General features: G+C 46.5%; 1 protein-coding gene across 3 annotated transcripts in view; it reads right to left on the bottom strand.

Annotated features, from left to right (window-relative positions):
• Positions 1-21,636, bottom strand: part of LOC147104380 (huntingtin-interacting protein 1-related protein-like) — a 171,187-nt gene that overhangs the window by 94,516 nt on the left and 55,035 nt on the right. For all 3 annotated transcript variants that reach the window (XM_085961679.1, XM_085961677.1, XM_085961678.1), the window contains exons 4-5: positions 21,363-21,419; positions 5,699-5,779 (exon numbers count right to left, since the gene is read on the bottom strand). In XM_085961679.1, the coding sequence (XP_085817805.1) occupies positions 5,699-5,779; positions 21,363-21,419 (138 nt within the window). The remainder of the gene's footprint in view (positions 1-5,698; positions 5,780-21,362; positions 21,420-21,636) is intronic.

The raw sequence follows: 21,636 nt of genomic DNA, 5'->3' as shown, positions 1-21,636 counted from the left end.
ACCCATCTATATCGTCCTGTAGCCTGAGGCTTCCCGCCTCGCTATTTACTACCCCACCAATTTTCGTGTCATCTGCGAACTTACTGGTCATACATTTTACATTCACATCCAAATCATTAATGTAGACCACAAACAGCAAGGGACCCAGCACCGATCCCTGCGGTACCCCACTGGACACAGGCTTCCAGTCACAAAAACAACCTTCCACCATCACCCTCTGCCTTCTGCCACTAAGCCAGTTTTGGATCCAATGTGCCAAGGCACTCTGGATCCCATGGGCTCTTACCTTCCTGACCAGTCTCCTATGCGGGACTTTATCAAAAGCTTTACTGAAATCCATGTAAACCACATCCACTGCACTACCCTCATCCACACACCTAGTCACCCCCTCGAAAAATTCAATCAGATTTGTCAGACATGATCTTCCCTTGACAAAGCTATGCTGGCTATCCCTAAGGAGCGTCTTAAAGGAGGAAAGAGAGGTAGAGGCGTGTAGAGGTTTGGGGAGGGAATTCTAGAGCTTAGGGCCTTGGCAGCTGAAGGCGCGGCCACTAATGGTTGTGCGATTATAATCAGGGATGCTCAAGAGGGCAGAATTAGAGGAGCGCAGATATCTCGGAGGGTTTTGGGGCTGGAGGAGATTACAGAAATAGGGAGGGGCGAGGCCACAGAGGATTTGAAAACAAGGATGAGAATTTGAAAATCGAGGCGTTGATTAACCGGGAGCCCCTTTAGGTAAGCAAGCACAGGGGTGATGGGCGAACGGGACTTGGTGCAAGTTCGGACACGGGCAGCAGAGTTTTGGATGACCTCAAGTCTACGGAGGGTAGAACGTGGGAGGCCGGCCAGGAGTGCAGAAATGTTGGTAACCAGAGGACACAGATTTAAGGTGATTGGCAAAAGAACCAGAGGCCACATGAAGAAACTTTTTTTTTTTTTTTTACACAGCGAGTTCTGATCTGAAATACATCTCCTGAAAGGGTGGTGGAAGCAGATTTAATAGGAACATTCAAAAGAGAATTGGATAAATAATTGAAGGGAAAAATTTTACAGGTCTCAAGGGAAAGAGCAGGAGAGTGGGATTAATCAGAGAGCTCTACCAAAGGCACGATGGACCAAACGGCCTCCTTCTATGATACGGTGTCCTGTAAGCTCTTGCTTGATTTAGTCATTAATGCCATTATATCTGCAGATCTATGTACACAATCTCTGCTTTCACAATTTATCACATGAACAGTCATTACTGTAACAGTCTGTTCGAATGCATTAATTCAGACCTTTCGGACAAAGTTTAATTACTGAATCTTTAAGAACATAAGAAATAGGAGCAGGAGTCGGCCATTCGGCCCCTTGAGCCTGCTCCACCATTCAATGAGATCATGGCTGATCTTCGACCTCAACTCCTCTTTCCTGCCCGATCCCCATATCCCTTGATGCCCTTAGTGTGCAAAAAATCTATCAGTCTTGAATATACTCAATGTTTCAGCATCCACTACTCTCTGAGGTAGAGAATTCCAAAGATTCAGTGAAGAAATTCTTCCTCATCTCAGTCCTAAATGGCCGACCCCTTATCCTGAGACTATGCCCCCTAGTTCTAGACTCTCCAGCCAGGGGAAACAACCTCTCAGCATCTACCCGGTCAAGTCCTCTTAACAATTTTTTACGTTTCAATGAGATCATCTCTCATTCTTCTAAAGTCCAGAAAATATAGGCCCATTCTACTCAATCCCTCTAAAGCTGGAATTCATATGTAACCATCCACCTGGAACTGGACAATCAATCAGGATTCCTGCTTGTGATCACTGTCCAGTGACTCCTGTCGGAAAGTGGATGGACACTGGTCGAGGTCAGGATCAGGCTCAGCTGTGATGCTTCCATTCTTGGATACATTTTTAAATATTCAAGTCGGGAGATACTAGATGCAGGATTTTACCTGCAAGTTTTTGACTGTACTATAATCAGGAAATTAAAGCCAGACACATCTGGCCAAAGACAGAAATATTGACTAAACACACTTTCCATAACCCACATGATAGGAATTACTCGAGAATTCAAGTGTTAATTGTTAGCTTTGGATTTTCAGTAGTTGAAGCCCCAAAGGCCAGTAGACAAATTTCCTGAGATAGCCAGGGAAGGTGGAGGAATCCCCCCTGCTGTACCACAGGAGAATAGAGATGTATAATCACCACTGCAGTCATTAGGACCAGAAACAAATTGCAATGGGAAAAAATGCATACACTACCCCTAGGACATTAGGAAACACAAGGATATCTAAAAATAAATAAAATATGATTATTGGAGTGTATCTACCTCCAGCTGCTGACAAATGTTCTTGCAACACCAAGAAACAAGTGCATACAAATGTTGAGTTGTACTAAACTGTAGCAATGTGAGTCTGTACCTCTCTTTGGTACCTTCCCACTACACATCTGGTTGAAGAGTGCAAAATCACCTCTTCCAACCTAGCTTACTGGGTAACCATTTTCAGTTTTACTTTTATAGCATATTAAATTTCTTTTAGGTTTGTGTTAAGCTCTTCTAATCATCATCGTAACTTAACAGGATAATTCTATTTGGCAACACAAGTAAGTGCAAGGATAAGAGGGTCCCTTGGATTTTCTGTAGTTACTATATAACTTCTGATAACATCCGTTCTAATATTCCATATAAATGATGCAGGAAGAATGAGGAATGGCCAGCACACTCAGAATTTCAAAGTGACGGATATACCTTTGTTGCTATTAATTTTTTTAAATAACTTTGTACTGTGGCTCAAAAATTGGCTGGGATTCTCATTGGTGCCCAATATTCAGCAGCCTGAGGGTGTGTGGACATCAGGTAAGAACAAGATCAGTCTTTTTTGCAATGTGCCTACACGGTTGAATAACCTGGCGACACACACTGTCACACATAAAGAATCGCCACAGAAGACCAACCAACATCCATGGAACCATACCCCAGCAATGAGTCAACATCTTCAGCAGAGGAATGGAGAAAACTGGATGAAAATAAATTCCAATCTAAAGGGAACATTTACAGATTACTCATTACTGGATTTGGAGCTCAGATTATTGAGACAATGCAAACTAGTAGAATAAATCCATTTCAAGAGAATACAAAACCCACAAATTGTCCTGACTGTAATGAATAATTTTTAAAACTGTCCTAGCAATAAGAGAAACCCCTACACGCATCAGCCTTGGCTCAGTGGTAGCACTCTCTCGTCGAAGTCAAAAGGTCATGGGTTCAAGCTACACTCTAGTACATAATCCAGGCGGACACTTCAGCGCAATACTGAGAGACAGCTGCACAGTCAGAGGTGCCGTCTGTCAGCTGAAAGGTTATCAGCGGCCCCATCTGCCCTCTCAGGTGAGCGTAAAAGATCCCACGGGACTATTTCATAGGGTGCTCCCCCGGTGTCCTGGCTAATATTTCATCCTCAACCAACATCACAAAAAATGGATTCTCTGTTCATTTATCTCATTGCTGTTTGTGGGACCTTGCTCTGCGCCAATTGGCTGCCACGTTTCCCTACATTACAGCAGTGACTACACTTCAAAAGTACTTCATTGGCTGTGAAGTGCATTGGGATGTCCTAAGGCTGTGAAAAACGCTATATAAATGCAAGTTCCATCTTTCTTTCTTTAAGAATCATTCAAGTTCACAATAATACATGTGGACAAATTAATATCCACAGAGTGCAAAATCTCCCATGTTGCTCATGGTGAATTGGAGGATACGCTGTTAATGCACAATATATTATCAGGGCCATGAATTTATGGGATTGAATAAGTGAAACTGCATGTTTGGTAGCAATGAGCAGGAGGGAAAGTTGGAGGATGAAGAGTTGAAGAGGGAAGAGGAGGGACATCAAAACATTACCAAGATGTCACCTATCTTGAAGATGGAGCTGGGAATACTTAACATGAGTATAATAAATAGGTAAGTTTTAAGCTCAACAGGCAGGTGTGATGGAGAAAGTGTGACAGGAGGGCATCAAGGAGCCCTAGTAAAACTGAAGTCAATGGGAATCGGGGGGGGGGGGAAACTCTCCACTGGCTGGAGTTATACCTAGCACAAAGGAAGATGGTTGTGGTGGTTGAAGGTCAATCATCACAGCCCCAGGACATCACTGCAGGAGTTCCTCAGGGCAGTGTCCTAGGCTCAACCATCTTCAGCTGCTTCATCAATGACCTTCCCTCCAACATAAGGTCAGAAATGGGGATGTTCGCTGATGACTGCACAGTGTTCAGCGCCATTCACAACTCCTCAGATAATGAAGCAGTCCATGTCCGCATGCAACAAGACCTGGACGACGTTCAGGCTTGGGCTGATAAGTGGCAGGTAACATTCACGCCACAGAAGTTTCAGGCAATGACTATCTCCAACAAGCGAGAGTCTAACCACCGCCCCTTGACATTCAATGGCATTACCATCGCCCCCCACCATCAATATCATGGAGGTTACCATTGACCAGAAACTTAACTGGACCTGCCACATAAATACTAAGGCAACAAGAGCAAGTCAGAGGCGGGTGTCTCACTCTTGACTCCCAAAAGCCTTTTCACCATCTACAAGGCACAAGTAAGGAGGGTGATGGAATACTCTCCACTTGCTTGGATGAGTGCAGCTCCAACAACACTCAAGAAGCTTGACATCATCCAGGACAAAGCAGCCCGCTTGATTGGCACCCCATCCACCACCTTAAACATTCGCTCCCTCCACCACCGGCGTACCGTGGCTGCAGTGTGTACCATCTACAAGATGCATCGCAGCAACTCGCCAAGGTTTCTTCGGCAACACCTCCCAAACCCGCGACCTCTTCCACCTAGAAGGACAAGGGCAGCAGACGCATGGGAACACCACCACCTCCAAGTTCCCCTCCAAGTCACACACCATCCTGACTTAGAAGTATTTTGCTGATCCTTCATCGTCGCTGGGTCAAAATCCTGGAACTCTCTCCCTAACAGCACTGTGGGAGTACCATCACCACACGGACTGCAGCGGTTCAAGAAGGCAGCTCGCCACCATTGTCTCAAGGGAAACTAGGGATGGGCAATAAATGCTGGCCTTGCCAGCGACGCCCACATCCCATAAACGAATTTAAAAAAAAAACTGTTACAGGAAGTCTTACACTTACAGGTAATTGTTTGCTATGCACAAGATTTTTAATAAAATGTTCTGTTTCTTCCTCCAGATATGCTTTTGTGACACTAAGGTTATAAGTACAATTTATTTTACGTTAATTACCGACCAAACATTTATGGTCACAAAAAAGGTAGATGTTATTTTGCATAAAAATGGAATGTTTACAACTTCACAGGGCATTCAATCGTCAAGTAGTTGCCTGCAGGAACCCTACCTTCCATCGACAACTATTGGAATCAGATCTTTCATGTCAATTGCCTACATAACAACTAAGTTTCAAAAGTCATCTATTAGATGTGAACTGCTATGGGACAAAAAGGCACAATATAAATGCAAGTTCTTCCCATATTACCTGGTTTGATCTAGCTAACACCCTTTTTTGTCTTATGTGGTCAATGAAGCATAATTCAGGTACATTAACATCAGCAGACGAGGTGTGCATGAAGTCCTAAGACATTAAATTTAACACAAATAGTGCATCTGGATATCTCACTTCAGAAAAAACATCCAAATAAGGTGTGTCATTCAAATAGTACAATGAAGTAAATACCTTTTTATGAAAATCCATCTTGATACCAAGAAGTTTCACGTAGACACTTGCCAGCTGCCCGTACCGGTCATGCATATGGCCCTAGAGGAATTTTTTTAACGAGATTTTATCACAAAATTAAAAAGATACAATCCTAAGAGTAAAAGATACCTTATAGCATTTAAAAACAAATTCTACATAAAGGATTTGATTTTAGAAGTAATATTAACAAAATAACGTATAAATTTACAAGCTACTTTATTTAATGGATAGTTCTCAAGAGAATATTTAATCCATATCCAGTACCATCTCTGTATTATCTCACTCAAATATTTGTGACCATTAGTTTCTAATAAATACAAGAGGTTTATGAACAATTTTTTCCCCTTTAACTGCTACATACCCGAAGGCCTCAGCTAGTCCCAGTACCACTTTGCCTTGTGTGCAAACTGAATGAACAGTTATCAGTGTTCCAATTTTTGCTTGTTCCCAAAATTTTTTAAACAAACACCGCTCTTTATGACCTGAAATTCAATCCGACGTGAATAGCATATGAGATATAGGCCTAGAAATTGGGTTGAGGCGCCAAACTGGCGCCAAGTTCGCCTGAGCGCAGGATTTAGCGCAGCGTTCGAGTCTTCAGCGATCGTCCGATATTCAGTTTCATTGCCCCTAGAGGGAGACGGGGCAAGGCTCGAGGAGCTCCACGTCCCTCTTAGGGCGCTGAAACTGAATATCGCAGCGCAACGTGCCGCAGCGCCACACGCTGCGGCATGGCACGCTGCGGTACTGCAGGCCTTCCTCCCACTGTTAAGGGGGAGGGGCCTGCAACAGCGCGATCCCCGATCGCGTATGCCGGCAAAAGAGCCCGGCACCAAGGAGAAGTGCCGGGCTCTCAGGAAACAACCGACAATGCCGCGGGGGTGGGGGGTCAGGAGGCCGGGGACGGAGGTGCTGGCAGGCGGCCGCTGAAAAAGGCGGCCGCCCCGCACCTCCACCTTAACTTGCGCCGCTGCCGGCACAGTAAGGCCCCGTAAACCGGGCGCGGGTAGCGAACGGCGCAACTGCGGCATTCGCAACCAAATATCGTGAACGGGGCGCGAATGGGGCGCTGCGCATACCGATGACGTCATCGGTGGCGGTGCAGCGCAAAAGGCTAACGCCACCATTATCGCCCCAACTCAATATCGCGGGAGGCGCAGCCAGTGGCGCTACAGCCACTGCCTGCCTCTTTAGGCGCTAACAAGTGGCGCTACTCACCCAATTTCTCCCCCATAGTGTGCTACAGGGCAAACAATCTGCTCTCCTATTATAAACTTATACTACCACATAATGCATAGCATTGCACTGCATCTCCCATCACTTCAGAAGATGGATCAGATCAGCCATGCAATGCTTTTTCTCCACAACTATTGAACGAATTTATTCACAAATGGAATTTTTTTTTTTTTTTTTTTTAAAAACAGAAGCCAGCAGCACAGATGAGATAAAAACATTATCAGATGCCCTGAGTCAGGAGACAAAATTCCAAGGGGTTAGTTAAACAAAACCAGTCAGAGAAGGCTCAGACTTCCTACAGAACTCGAGCTGAAAAAATTGTGAGAAAGGAATATGCAATTTTGTTCCTCAGCGAAAACAGAATACAGTCTTTGCAAGAATCATATAAACACAAGCATAGGGAGCTTTATTCATCCCTGTGCTCCATAGCAAGACAAAAGAAACTGCTGATATACAAATATGCTTTTCCATATTCCTAGTTCACTTGCTCTGAAAGCTGGTCTGTCAGGTAAAGGGGATGGGCTGAACAATACTAACAATTCTTATAATCTACTAGCCAATTGCCCATGGTGATAAAAGCAGGGTTAGAGGGTGAGGGATAATTAGACCAAGGCACACAAACCCCATTTTAAAGTCATACATTCTAGCCTTATTTTCATTCTGAATTCCCATGTCCATATTTATAAGGAAATTGCCTATATAAACTTGTCACATTGTAATTATGCCCTCCAGCCAGTGGTGGTTCTACAGCACCTCCATTGGCTGGTGGGGTGAATTACAGCAATTTTCATTATAAGTGTGGACTTTGGAATTTATAATGGGAAATGTTGACAGGGTGTGCACGCAGGCATAAGAATTTCAATAATTACAGATTGATGGATAAAAATGTAACCCTAATTTACATTAGCAAAATACTGCAGATGCTGGAAATCTGAAATAACAACCGAAAATGCTGGAAATACTCAGCAGGTCAGGCAGCATCCATGGAGAGAGAAACAGAGTTAATGTTTCAGGTCTGTGACCCTTCGTCAGAACTGGAAAAAGTTAGAGTTGTAACAGATTTTTAAGCAAGTGTAGGGGCAGGGAAAGGAAGGAGGGGAGGAAAGGAGAAAAGGGAAGGACTGTGATAGGATGGAAGGCAGGAGAGATTAAAAGGCAAAAGGGATGATGGTGCAAGGCAAAATGAGATGGTAATGGGACAAGTAAAGAAACAAAAGATGATTCTAGATGAGGTGTAAATGGCAATGGCAGAATCAATAACAGCTGCCATGTGAGAGAGAAATAAATAAAGTTACACAATTAGGTATGCATATTTGCATAAATTGCATGATATTCATCATCTGGAGATTGATTCCTTCCCATTATTTGGATAATGTTTTACTGCTGGGCTTTTATATAAATTTCAACGTTGCCCCATTTTTAAACTACATTTAGTTTACTCCGGACTTCACAGGACATAGGGCAAACTTTAACTCAGCTAGCAAAACCATTAAAAACGATTATACTCAGGGTTTCCTCTGGAGATCTTACTGTTGTCCACCACATTGACACTGGCTTTACTGCACAGCTGCAACAACAGTGCTGGCTGGCTGACGCAGTGTAATTTCAGTTGATGGGAGGGTGAACAGAATGTCACAGCATTCCTGATGTGCACCCTTGTGGGCATAACTTATAGGATATTTTTCCCTTGGTGGCTGCTTCGCTGGAGACTCAATTTCTATATATAGAATAACAGATGGTTGAGAGTATTGCAAGGGTCTACTTGGCCCTGAAATAGTGTTTAGCCAGTATGTGAACAATTAAAGTTTATATACACAACTCCAGAAGCAACGAGAGGAAACGTATATATGGCCCCGATTTTTGGGCAGCTGTCGGGCGGCTTTTCATGCGGCTGTGGTCCGAAAATCGCGGAAAAAGTGGGTCGGGACCCCCCCCCGTCCGACTTTCGGATCGCCGTTTCCATGCGCCCTGCTTCAGTCCCGCTGGCGGGACTGCTCGTCGGAGCACTAATCACCAATGATCACCTTGTTAAGGACGATTTTCCCGTGCCGTTGCGACTTTGGGGCTTTCCCCACCTGAAACCCGCCTGCGGGGAACCCCGCCGATGAGAGCTGGCGTGAAAACAGCTGGCTTGCTTGCTTGCAGCAGCAGCAGGTCGCTGAGGGCTGAAGAGATTTAAAGAGGCAGCATTTGCAGGCTGCAGGACCTTGTTGATCAAGGCTTGGGGGAACTATTTGAAGCCTTAGGAGCAGCTGCAGAAAGTTGGAGCCTCACACACTTCTTCAGTGTGAGCTCCTGGGAAGCCCCTCTCACCACCCTAACTCAGGACCTCCTCAACCGAGGCATCTGCTAGAAGCATGGGAGGCCTTTGGCACCTTCCCTTCCTGGCATTAGAGGATCTCCAACAGCAGAGGTGGCAGCAGCAGAACCAGGAACAGCAGGATGATTACCAGGAGCACCAGGCTGCTGCTCACTCACCTGAAGCTGCACAAGCCAGAAGGGGCCAGCGCTTGGAAGTGGCTTGAGAGCACCTTGCTGCGCTTTAGGGGGCCAGTGGGACCCATTTCTGCACTGGCAGTCCTACTCAGAAGGACTTCCATGAAGATCTGGTTTCTCTGTTCAACAGATGGCCAACGCTCCTCAAGAGATGTCATTCTCTTATGAGCACTCACCATGTTTTCCGTATGCTGGCGAGTTATCTCCTCCATGGAGGTTGCCAACCTTTCCATGGTGCTGCGTTCATGCACCAATGACTCCACAAAGGCTCTGCTCATGGTCGCTATAGACTCCTCCATTCGCTCCACACTCGCCGCGACCCTGGAGACAAAACCTGCCAGAGACTCCTGCATCTGTGCATGGAGATCCATCACCTCTTCTCTTGCGGATGGACCCAGAGGCAGAGGGTCGAGATGCAGCGCAGCTGAGCTGAGCTGGCAGAGCCCTGCGCCCTCCGACGAGGACTCTCCACTGCTGTCCCGGTCTCCAGTATCTGCTGAGGCTCACTTGTCAGCTGTGAAACACCAGGTGACAACACTACTCTATGTCCCGAAGGTCCCCCCGAGGTGTGAGTGTCTGCGCTGGTGCTGGGTGCGCTTACTTCTGCTGACGCTGCACCCTCAGAGGTTGGAGCTTCCTCTGAGGAGTCTGGCTGCACAGCCTCTTCCTCCTCCACAGTGAGGACGGGGGCTCTGGATGGTACTGTGGGGGAGTAAAGGAAGGAGTTACAGATGTAATGCCAAGGTTCCTCTGGTGACTCCCAGCGAGTTGGCATCTGCTGACACCTGCATCCATGCAGCATTGGTCTCAGTGGGAGGCCTCTTCCTCCCTGACCTAGGGAAGAGGACCTCCTTGTGGGCCCTAACCCCATCCAATAATGCCTGCAGTGAAGCCTCGTCGAATTTGAAGGCAGCTCGGGGTCTGGCACTGTCCACAGCTGCTGCAGGCTCCTCTGCCATCCTGTATGGTTCATTTGGAAGCCTTCAGAGGATGCAGTGCTTGCCATGGACCTTGAAAGCACCACGAATGATGACATCATACTGTGGGGATTTCTGACTCGATTTAGACAATTAGCAAGCCTTCCCACATGCTGGGAATTAATTGGCCAATTGAGGGAAAATTGACACTTTTTTTTAATGTGTGTCAGAAACCCCACATTCGGGGAAATCCGACCATTCCCCACACAAGCCGAAAATCGGGGCCATGGTGTCAGTCATGGCTCAGTGGTAGCACCCTTGCGTCTAGCTCAAGTCTGCTCAAAGCCCTACTTCAGAGATTGAGCACAAAATCCAGGCTAACACTCCACTGTAGTACAGAGGGGGCGCTGCATTGTCAGAGGTGCTGTTTTTCGGATGAGCTGTTAAACTGAGGCCCCATCTGCCCTCTCTGGTAGACGTAAAAGATCCCACAGCACTATTTAGAAGAAGAGCAGGGGACTTCTCCCCGGTGTCCTGGCCAATATTTATCCCTCACCCAACATAACAAATAAACCAGATTATCTGGTCATTTATTGCATTGCTGTGTGTAAATTGGCTGCCTTTTTCCTACATTACAACAGTGACTACACTTCAAAAGTACTTCATTGGCTGTAAAGCACTTTGGGATGTCTTGGGGTCGTGAAAGGCGCTATATAAATACAAGTCTTTCTTTCTTTTCTTGATACCGCAGTGATTCATCCCAAACCATTAAACTTTTGTTTAAACTTACTTGCCATGAAAATGTTTATTTTTGACCTGCCCATGCAGAGAGAAGTGGTGTTGGGCACAGGCTGCAGTCCTTTACTTCAGGGAAGAGGGCAAATTGAATGATGGTGTTGTTGCAGCTCACTATATCATGCCCCAGTGACCAGCCATTGGAAGAGCTCTGGAAATGGGTTGGCCACTCAAGGGGGCTGAGATGCAGGCCCCAAGCATGACTGGATAACAATACAGAGAAACTGGAGGGTGGGTGCACTTCATTGGAGAACACCAAAAAAAAATTCCTTGTTAATATTAAAAGTGCAAAAAGTTATTATTTTTTTTTATTTTTTTAAAAGTGCAGGGATTCAGTATGCTGTATTATATAATCTACATTTTTAAAATTTGTTTTTATAGGATGTGGGCATCACTGGCAAGGCCAGCATTTATTGCCCATCCCTAATTGCCCTTGAGAAGGTGGTGGTGAGCTGTCTTCTTGAACCGCTGCAGTCCGTGTGGTGAAGCTTCTCCCACACTGTTGTTCGGGAGGGAGTTCCAGGATTTTGACCCAGCGATGATGAAGGATCGGCGAAATACTTCTAAATCAGGATGGTGTGTGACTTGGAGGTGGTGGTGTTCCCATGCGCCTGCTGCCCTGGTCCTTCTAGGTGGAAGAGGTCGTGGGTTTGGGAGGTGCTGCCGAAGTAGCCTTGGCGAGTTGCTGCGATGCATCTTGTAGATGGTGCACACTGCAGCCACGGTACGCCGGTGGTGAAGGGAGTGAATGTTTAAGGTGATAGATGGGGTGCCAATAAATATCCATTGCCTTTTACTCCTAAAGTGTCAAGTTGGCACCACTCTGCTTACTATCTCAAAACCACCCAAAACAGGCAGTAATTCAAAGGAAAATCCAGTCCACTGTCTCCTCTGCTACATATTGTTGTGGCCCTTCTTTTCTTGAAACAGAGAAAGTGTAAATAGCATCGAGGTGAAAGTGTTCAAATAGGTGCTGATTTCCTATTAAAAAAAACATCCTTTCTTGGAAATGCAAATATGGTTTGCACAATGACTAAGGGGATAAAAACTGCAGCACATTCAGGAAACCATACTTTTGGGTTTCCCGTCCATAACGCTTCCACCAGAGGGTAGGAGAAAATTGGAGGGGGTTGGGAAGGTCACATAATTCATTTAGAATGAGTTGGTCTGAAAATCACTTTAGGCAGCTGTTTTCATATTCAATTTAAATATTGCAGCACATTGATATTATAAATCAATTACCTACTCTAAGTCTTGCCCATCTAGAACTATACTTCCTTTATTACTGTTGATCCAGGGCCAAACCGAGAAAGACATCTTTCACTTTAGCAAGCTCCTGTATTGAATAAAAGCTCTCAGATGTGAGATAATTGGATAATGGTTACTGTTGCAAGATCGAATGGCTGTGATATAGGATATTTGAGCAAAATGAACTCTTTCCAAAATAAAACAAATCTGGCTCAGAATTGATCCAGTGAATAGCTGAGTCATACCAAACAAGGTGGTCCTGGCCTCCTACCCTCTCTAGATCTTTTCATTGCTAACTGCCGGCATGACATCAGCCATCTCAATTTCTCTGCTCCCCTCACTCACTCCAACCTACCTCCCTCTGAACTTGCAGCACTCCGTTCTCTCCGATCCCACCCTAACATTATCATTAAACCTGCTGATAAGGGTGGTGCTGTTGTTGTTTGGCGAACCGACCTCTACTGTGCGGAGGCTGAACGCCAACTCTCCAACATCTCCTCCTACCTCCCCCTGGACCATGACCCCACTACCAAACATCAAGCAATCATTTCCAAGACTGTCACAGGCCTCATCTCCTCTGAAGATCTTCCCTCCATGGCTGTCAACCTCATAGTCCCCCAACCCCACACAGCCCGCTTCTTCCTCCTTCCCAAGATCCACAAACAGGGCTGCCCTGGTAGACCCATCGTTTCAGCCTGTTCTTGCACGACGGAACTGATTTCTTCTTATCTTAACTATTTTTTCTCCCCTTGTCCAGTCTCTTCCCACCTACACTCGAGACTCTTCCGACGCCCTCCGTCACTTTAACAGTTTCCAGTTTCCTGGTCCCAACCGCCTCCTTTTCGCAATGGACGTCCAATCCCTCTACACCTCCATCCCCCACCAGAATGGCCTGAGGGCGCTCCGCTTCTTCCTTGAACAGAGGCCCAACCAGTCCCCATCCACCACCACCCTCCTCCGCCTGGCTGAACTTGTTCTCACATTGAACAACTTCTCCTTTAACTCCACTCACTTCCTCCAAATTAAAGGTTTTGCTATGGGAACCCGCATGGGTCCCAGCTATGCCTGCCTTTTCGTGGGATATGTGGAACACTCTTTGTTCCAGTCCTACTCAGGTCCCCTCCCTCACCTCTTTTTCCGGTACATTGATGACAGTACCGGTGCCGTTTCCTGTTCTCGCCCAAACTAGAAAATTTAATTCACTTTGCTTCCAATTTCCACCCTTCCCTCACTTTCACATGGTCCATCTCCGACTCTTCCATTCCCTTCCTCGACTTCTCTGTCTCCATCTCTGGGGATAGGCTGTTGACAAACATTCACTACAAGCCCACTGACTCCCACAGCTACCTGGACTACACTTCCTCCCACCCCGCCTCCTGTAAGGACTCTATTCCATTCTCCCAGTTTCTCCATCTCCGCCGCATCTGCTCCGACGATGCCACCTTCCATACTAGTGCTTCCGATATGTCTTCCTTTTTCCTCAACCGAGGATTCCCCTCTACCGTGGTTGACACGGCCCTCGACCGTGTCCGTTCCATTTCCCGCACTTCTTCTCTCACCCTTTCCCCTCCCTCCCAGAACCACGACAGGGTTCCCCTTGTCCTCACCCTTCACCCCACCAGCCTCCACATTCAATGGATCATCCTCCGTCATTTCCGCCACCTCCAGCGTGATCCCACCACCAAACACATCTTCTCCTCCCCCCACTTTCAGCATTCCGAAGGGACCGCTCCCTCTGCGACACCCTGGTCCACTCCTCTATCACCTCCAACACCCCTTTCCCTTCCCACGGCACCTTCCCGTGCAAGCGCAGGAGATGCAACACCTGCCCTTTTACCTCCTCCCTTCCCACTGTCCAGGGCCCCAAACACCCCTTCCAGGTGAAACAGCGATTTACTTGTACTTCTCGCAATCTAGTATACTGTATTCGCTGCTCACGATGCGGTCTCCTCTACATTGGGGAGACCACATGCAGATTGGGTGACTGCTTTGCGGAATACCTCCGTTCAGTCCGTAAGCGTGACCCCGAGCTTCCGGTCGCCTGTCACGTTAATTCTCCGCTCCACTCCCACTCTGATCTCTCTGTCCTCGGCCTCTTACACTGTTCTAACAAGCTCAATGTAAGCTCGAGGAACAGCACCTCACCTTTTAATTAGGCACTTTACAGCCTTGTGGACTCAACATCGAGTTCAACAATTTCAGACTATAACCTTGGCCGCTATGTTTCCTTTTCTCTCTCACATGGCAGCTGTTGATGATTCCGCCATTCCCATTTACACCTCATCTAGAGTCATCTTTTGTTTCTTAACTTGTCCCATTACCACCTCCTTTTGCCTTGCACCATCATCCCTTTTGTCTTTTAATCTCTCCTGCCTTCCATCCTATCACAGACCTTCCCTTTGTTCTTTCCTCCCCTCCTCCCTTTCCCTGCCCCACACTTGCTTAAAAATCTGTTATTTCTCCAACGTTTTCCAGTTCTGACAAAGGGTCATCGACCTGAAACGCTGACTCTGTTTTGATCTCCACGCTGCTGCCTGACCTGCTGCGTGTTTCCAATATTTTCTGTTGTTGTTTCAGATTTCCAGCATCCGCAGTAATTTGCTATTGAAGAAGGTTCTGGTTCAGTTCCTGGTCTGCAGGGAGTGCTAAATTACCTGATCTCAGCCGGGGTGTCACTGGAGATGCTACAATTAAACTCAGCAACTCTAGATTGTCGGGGGTGGGCTGTGGGAGGGAGGGGAACATCAGCCCAGGATCCAATGGAATTGGGCATTGGGCAAGGACAGATTTGGGCTTGGCTCTCACACTTCAGGGTTGACTAACCTGCCGACATTCACCGTCAAGAATCGCACATGAATAATGGTCACTTGAACAAGGTTCGGGGGAGGGGTCAGTCACCCAGCATAGGAACATGAGTAGGCCACTGAGTCCCTCGAGCCTGTTCTACCATTCAATGAGATCATGGCTGATCTGCGACCTAACTCCGTATACCCGCCTTTGGCCCATATCCCTGAATACCTATAGTTAACAAAAATCTATCACTCTCAGATTTGCCATTTGCGGATGAGAGTTCCAAACTTCTACCACTCTTTGTCTGTAGAAGTGTCGCCTAATATCACTCCTGAAAGGTCTGGCTCTAATTTTTAGACTATGTACCCTAGTCCTAGAATCCCCAACCAGCGGAAATAGTTTCTTTCTATCTACCCCATCGGTTCCCCTCTATATCTTGAAAACTTCGATCAGATCACCCCTTAACCGTCTAAATTCTAGGGAATACACCCTAATTTGTTTACTCTCTCCTTGTAACTTAACCCTTGAAGTCCATGCAGCCATGGAGCTGTACCTCAGCAAAAGATGCAATGCATTCAGAAAGTAGTGGAGCAAATTGGTGAGAAAAGTAAAACAAAATGTTAAATTATGCTTGTGATAATGAGACTGACTATTTTGAGTGTTTTTATACTTTCGGTTTTAGCCCATATAAGTACATTTAACAATTGTGATAGGTTGAAAAAGACTTTAGGAAGACACAGGATACCGGAATGGACAAAGAGGTGGAAGATGCAATTTATTGTGGATGTGAGAGGTAATACATTTTGAGAGCAAAAAACAAGGAATGGGAGGATGCATTCATGTGAAAGGACATTGAAGAGTTTGGATTAACAGAGGGACCTAGGGGTTCCAATACACAATTCCCTGAAAGTATGAGTACAGGTAGATAAAGCCATAAAAAAGGCCAACAACATTTGGGTTATATAAATGGGGCAAAGAGTAAAAGAGTAAAGAAGTAATGATAAATGTGTACAACGTGTTGGTTAGGTCACAGTTAAGAGTTTTGGATGCCCCAATTTAGTTGGAGCTTAGTGAATAGATTCGCCAGGATGCTGCCAGGGATGGAAAACCAAAGTTATGCAGGGAGACTTGAGATACTCGACTGATTCCTGGGATGAGAGGGTTGGCCTATGAGGAGAGATCGAGTAGAATGGGCCTATATTCTCTGGAGATTAGAGTAATGAGAGGTGATCTCATTGAAACGTATAAAATTCTTAGAGGGCTTGAGAGGGTGAATGCTGAGAGGCCATTTCCCCTGGCTGGAGAGTCTAGAACCAGGGAGCATTGGGCTGGATTTTGCCAATGGGGAGCTTTTGGAGGCGGGACTCCCAATTGTCGGGTTTTAGTCCCGCCTCCATTAACTTCTGGCCAGCCCACGCTATTTTCCCTTGATTGACCTTGTTAAGCCCGCCCAGCGGGTTTAGCAGGCGAATTAAGGGGAAGCCGATTACAGAGAATGTCAGCGTATGACGTTTCATCTGTCAAAAATTTGATAGATGAATTGTCATCGTTTGGCAGCTCTGTGAAGCTGTCAAACACTGACATTCTCTGTTGTTTGATGAGTCCTTGTATTCAAGACTCATCAAACCTCTTTCTTTAGTAGAAATTAGATGGTTTTTGCATTGGAGAATGGAGCAGCCATCGGTCATCTCTGCCGGTGAGATGCGAGATTCTCCGCATCCCCAACGATTGACGCCTGCAGGAAGAAACAAAGGTAAGTAAACATTTTCTAACACTTTCCACTTACCTCACATACTTACCTCTCCACACTTGCACCCATCACTTAGCTTCACAGCGCACTTTTGCACCCCTCTGACCCCCTCCGACCCACTGCTCACCTTGGTGACCCTGGCGGGGTTCGCAGCCTTCGGGAAGCCCGCACTTGTGTGGGTAAAATGGGGATAATCCTCTTATCTGCCTATTAACAGGCAGTTAAGTGGCTGTAATCCCCTTCCCGCCTCCAAGAGACGGGACCCGGCGCGGGTCGGCTACCCGCCTCCCGGGAAGATGGCATGGAGGCGGGTTGGGGGCAGGATGGGCACCCGCCCCCAGATTCTGCCATTTTCCCGGCAGTCCCACCTCCTCAGGGCTGGCAAGTTCACACCCATAGGGCCCGATTTTGTGGCTTGTGTGGGAAATGGTCAGATTCCCCCGAATGTGGGGTTCTGACACACAAAAAAATGTCAGCCAGCTCCACGCAATTTTCCCTCAAGTGGCCAATTAGTTTCCAGCATGTGGGCAGCCTTGCTAATTGTCCATTTCTAGTCAGGAAGCCCCACAGAATGATGTCAACATTCGTGGTGCTTTCAAGGTCCACAGCAAGCATTGCTTCCTCTGTTGGCTTCCAAACGAACCATACAGGATGGCAGAGGAGCCTGCAGCAGCTGTGGCCAGTGCCAGACCCCGAGCTGCCTCCAAATTCGATGAAGCTTCACTGCAGGCATTATTGGATGGGGTTAGGGCCCACAGGGAAGTCCTCTTCCCTAGGTCAGGCAGGAAGAGACCTCCCACTGAGACCAAGGCTGCATGGATGCAGGTGTCAGCAGATGTCAACTTGAATGTGCATGTCACCTTGGCATCACATCTCTAACTCCTTCCTCTACTCCCCCACAGGACCATCCAGAGCCCCCATCCCCACTGTGGAGGAGGAAGAGGCTGTGCAGCCAGACTCCTCAGAGGAAGCTCCAACCTCTGAGGGCGCAGTGTCAGCAGAAGTAAGCGCACCCAGCACCAGTGCAGACACTCTTCGGGGGGACCTTTGGGACATAGAGTAGTGTTGTCACCTGGTGTATCACAGCTCACAAGTGAGCCTCAGCAGATTCTGGAGACAGGGACAGCAGTGGAGAGTCCTCGTCGGAGGGCGCATGACTCTGCCAGCTCAGCTCAGCTGCGCTGCATGTCAACCCTCTGCCTCTGGGTCCATCCGCAAGAGAAGAGGTGATGGATCTCCATGCACAGATGCAGGAGTCTCTGGCAGGTTTTGTCTCCAGGGTCGCTGCGAGTGTGGAGCGAATGGAGGAGTCCATAGCGACCATGAGCAGAGCCTTTGTGGAGTCATTGGCGCATGAACGCATCACCATGGAAAGGTTGGCAACCTCCATCGAGGAGATAACTCGCCAGGGTACGGAAAACATGGCAAGTGCTCATAAGAAAATGACATCTCTTGAGCAGCGTTGGCCATCTATTGAACAGAGAAACCAGACCTTCATGGAAGTCCTTCTGAGTAGGACTGCCAGTGCAGAAACGGGTCCCCATGGCCCCCTAAAGCGCAGCAAGGTGCTCTCAAGCCACTTCCAAGCGCTGGCCCCTTCTGGCCTGTGCAGCTTCAGGTGAGTGAGCAGCAGCCTGGTGCTCCTGGTGCTCATCCTGCTGTTCCTGGTTCTGCTGCTGCCGCCTCTGCTGCTGGAGATCCTCTAATGGCAAGGAGGGAAGGAAAAAAAGGTGTCCCATGCTTCTCGTAGATGCCTCCGCTGAGGAAGCGCTGAGTGAGGGTGGCAAGAGGGGTTTCCCAGGAGATCACATTGGAGAAGTGTGCGAGGCTCCAACCTTCCACAGCTGTGCCTAAGCCTTGAAGAAGTAGCCCCAAACCTGCAACAACAAGGTCCTTCAACATACAAATGCTGTCCCTTTAAATCGCAGCTTTCCCGAATGACCTGCAGCTGACAGCAAGCAAGCCGGCAAGCTTCACGCCAGGTTTCATCAGCGGGGTTCCCCGCAGGCGTGTTTAGCGTGGGGAACCCCTGAAAGTCGCAACGGCCCCTGAAAATCGGCTTAAACATGGTGATAATTGCTTATTAGTGTTCCAATGGCCAGTCCCGCCAGCGGCGGGCGGGACTGATTCGGGTCGCGGGGAAACGGCGGTCCGAAAGTCAGACGGGGCGGGGGAGGGGGGTCGCGACCCGCTTTTTCGGCGATTTTCGGCCCCCGGCCGTCTGGAAAGCCGCCCGACGGCTGGCAGAAAATCGGGGCCATAGTCTCAGGATAAGGGGATGACCATTTAGGACTGAGACAAGAAGAAATCTCTTCACTCAGAGGGATGTGAATCTTTGCTGCTGTACTCAGTCATTGAGTATATTCAAGACTGAACTCAAAAGATTTTTTGACAATAAGGGAATCAAGGGATATGGAGATGGAGGCGGGAAAGTGGAGTTGAGGTAGAAGATCAGCCATGATCTTACTGAATGGCGGAGCAGGCTCGAGGGGCCAAATGGCTCCTATTTCTTATGTTTCTTGTGTTATTATACTAGGACTATTTCCCCTGGAGTAAAGCGGCTAAGATGAGCCTTAAGTGGTTTTTAAAATTCTGAAAGGTTTTGATAGAGTGAATAGAGAAAGACTATTTACAGGAAACTTTGTGTTATCCGGAGGCTAAATGTCCGGCAAGCTCGAGCCACCGGCAAAAATCAGGAGCCGTTTTGTTAGGTTTTTTTTCTGCTCGTGGCTTTTTCTTCTTCTCGTGGCTTTTTTTTACAACAGTCAGGCTCTGCAAAATCTCTCTGAAGCTGTTGCTAAGCGACAAGAGATGCTTCCAAGGTACGGCCGGCTGTTTAGAAGCTAAGCAACAGTGTTTGTTGCCAGATACGGAGCTGAGCTCCGTATGCTTCAACATTAACGCTGGTTTGTCCAGCAGTTTTGAGGGAACGGCAACAGCTCGGTCCCGTCGGTGCCGGATAGCACAAAGTTTCCTGTACTTTGGTCAGAAATGAGGGGTTATCACAGAGTGTAAGCAGAGAGATCAGGAGAAAGTCCTTTACACAGAGGGTTGTTGGAGCATGGAATACTTTCCCAAAGGGGGTGGCTGAGGAAAAGACAATTGCACTTTCTATGGGAAAATTGGATAAATATTTGAAGCAGCTGAAGGTGCAAGGCAGTGGGGAGGGAGCAGAGCCGTGGGATTAGTTCTGGAATACTCTACTATCGTGCTGGCACTGATACAATGGCAGAAAGGCAGCTTTTTGTACTGGAAACTTCTATGGTTCTATTTGTATATCTGTTTAATAAATAATTCAGTAATTTTGTCTTGAGATGAATAACCTTCAGAAATAGCATATCTAATATACAACTAGCTGCATAGACAGCTAAATATGACATGAATGGAATTTCTGTCCATGGTTCTCTTGTTTTCGCTGTTTTTAAATAGCAATTGCGAGCTCCACACTCAAATCAGAAGTTACACTGTTACTAACAGCATATTTGCTTCGAAATGAGACAGATGGTTTACTGCCACAGGACCTCTTTGGAGGGGACAAAGTATTCTGACATGCTAATGTCTTGACTGCAAAGTTATTAAGCGATGACGTACAAGAACTCTTCTTGTAATCCCATCAGGACATGCTGTTGGAAGAAGGCCGTTTGCTTTTGATAAGAGAAAAACTATTGAAATGTGATTTGGAATAGATGTGAATGAAATGGGTTAATGTCTATTGTGGGTTCAAATTATGTCAAATAGCCCAATGTATATTTAGAATCCTCATTAAAACCCCATGAGGTCATCCTCATGTCTTTTTTTCTATCTATAATATATTTAAAAATTTACTTCTGCACATTTCCTGTCAACTGTTTTCATTATAAATTCCTATGTCCATACTCATAATGGAAACTGCCTATATAAAACTTGTCTTGCTGTAGTTACACCCTCATCCCACTGCCACCACTGGGAGTAGGTGTTCTTATAGCGAGGGAAGTTTACATAGGCAATTCCATTATAAATGTAGACATAGGAATTTATAATGGAAACAGGAAAAATAAGGACAGAATACAAGACTTCAAAATGAAGACTGAATTACATCTGAGCTGCCTGGTCCAAATATTCACCCACTCCTCTAACTTACTTCATCTGAAGACTACACTGTGTCTTGACTCCTCATGTACAATGCCACATCAGATCAACTAGTAACATATTAAAAATCTTACACCTACATGCACTTTTCCTCTACAAAACCTAATGGCATATTTTCTCAAACTTGCGTGTCAGCATTTTTCATTTAGAAATCCCCAAGCTCACATAGGTCATGGAAACTGCAGAAAAACTAAAGAGGAAAAAACATGAAGGCATTTCTAAAAACGATTTCAGGCCTCATCTTTCTTAATTAGAACATCACAATTTTCAAGACTCATCTTACCCATAAATTTCCCATTTCACGGATATTACTTTTATGCCTGGTGAAGTCGTGAAGAACCTAGAAATAAGTAGAAGCAAATTTTTAATGACACAAGGAATAATTTCTCTAAAAACCATTTGAAACAGTAAGAATATCAGACAAAGCAACCCTCTAAGAAACTGAACTGGCTTTCAGGGCAAGAGGGATGAATCCTGTATCTCTACACCTGCAGGTTCAATTCATAGAGGACAGCCGACCCGCCTGATGACCCAGACTGCAAAAGGTGCTTCAGTTT

This window comes from Somniosus microcephalus, chromosome 19 (genome assembly GCF_052327205.1).
Source record: "Somniosus microcephalus isolate GS21.2 chromosome 19, FLI_Smic_1.0, whole genome shotgun sequence".
Classification (NCBI taxonomy): Eukaryota; Metazoa; Chordata; class Chondrichthyes; order Squaliformes; family Somniosidae; genus Somniosus; species Somniosus microcephalus.
The sequence above is the reverse complement of the archived record's forward strand: the minus strand, read 5'-3'. Positions and strand labels throughout refer to the sequence as shown.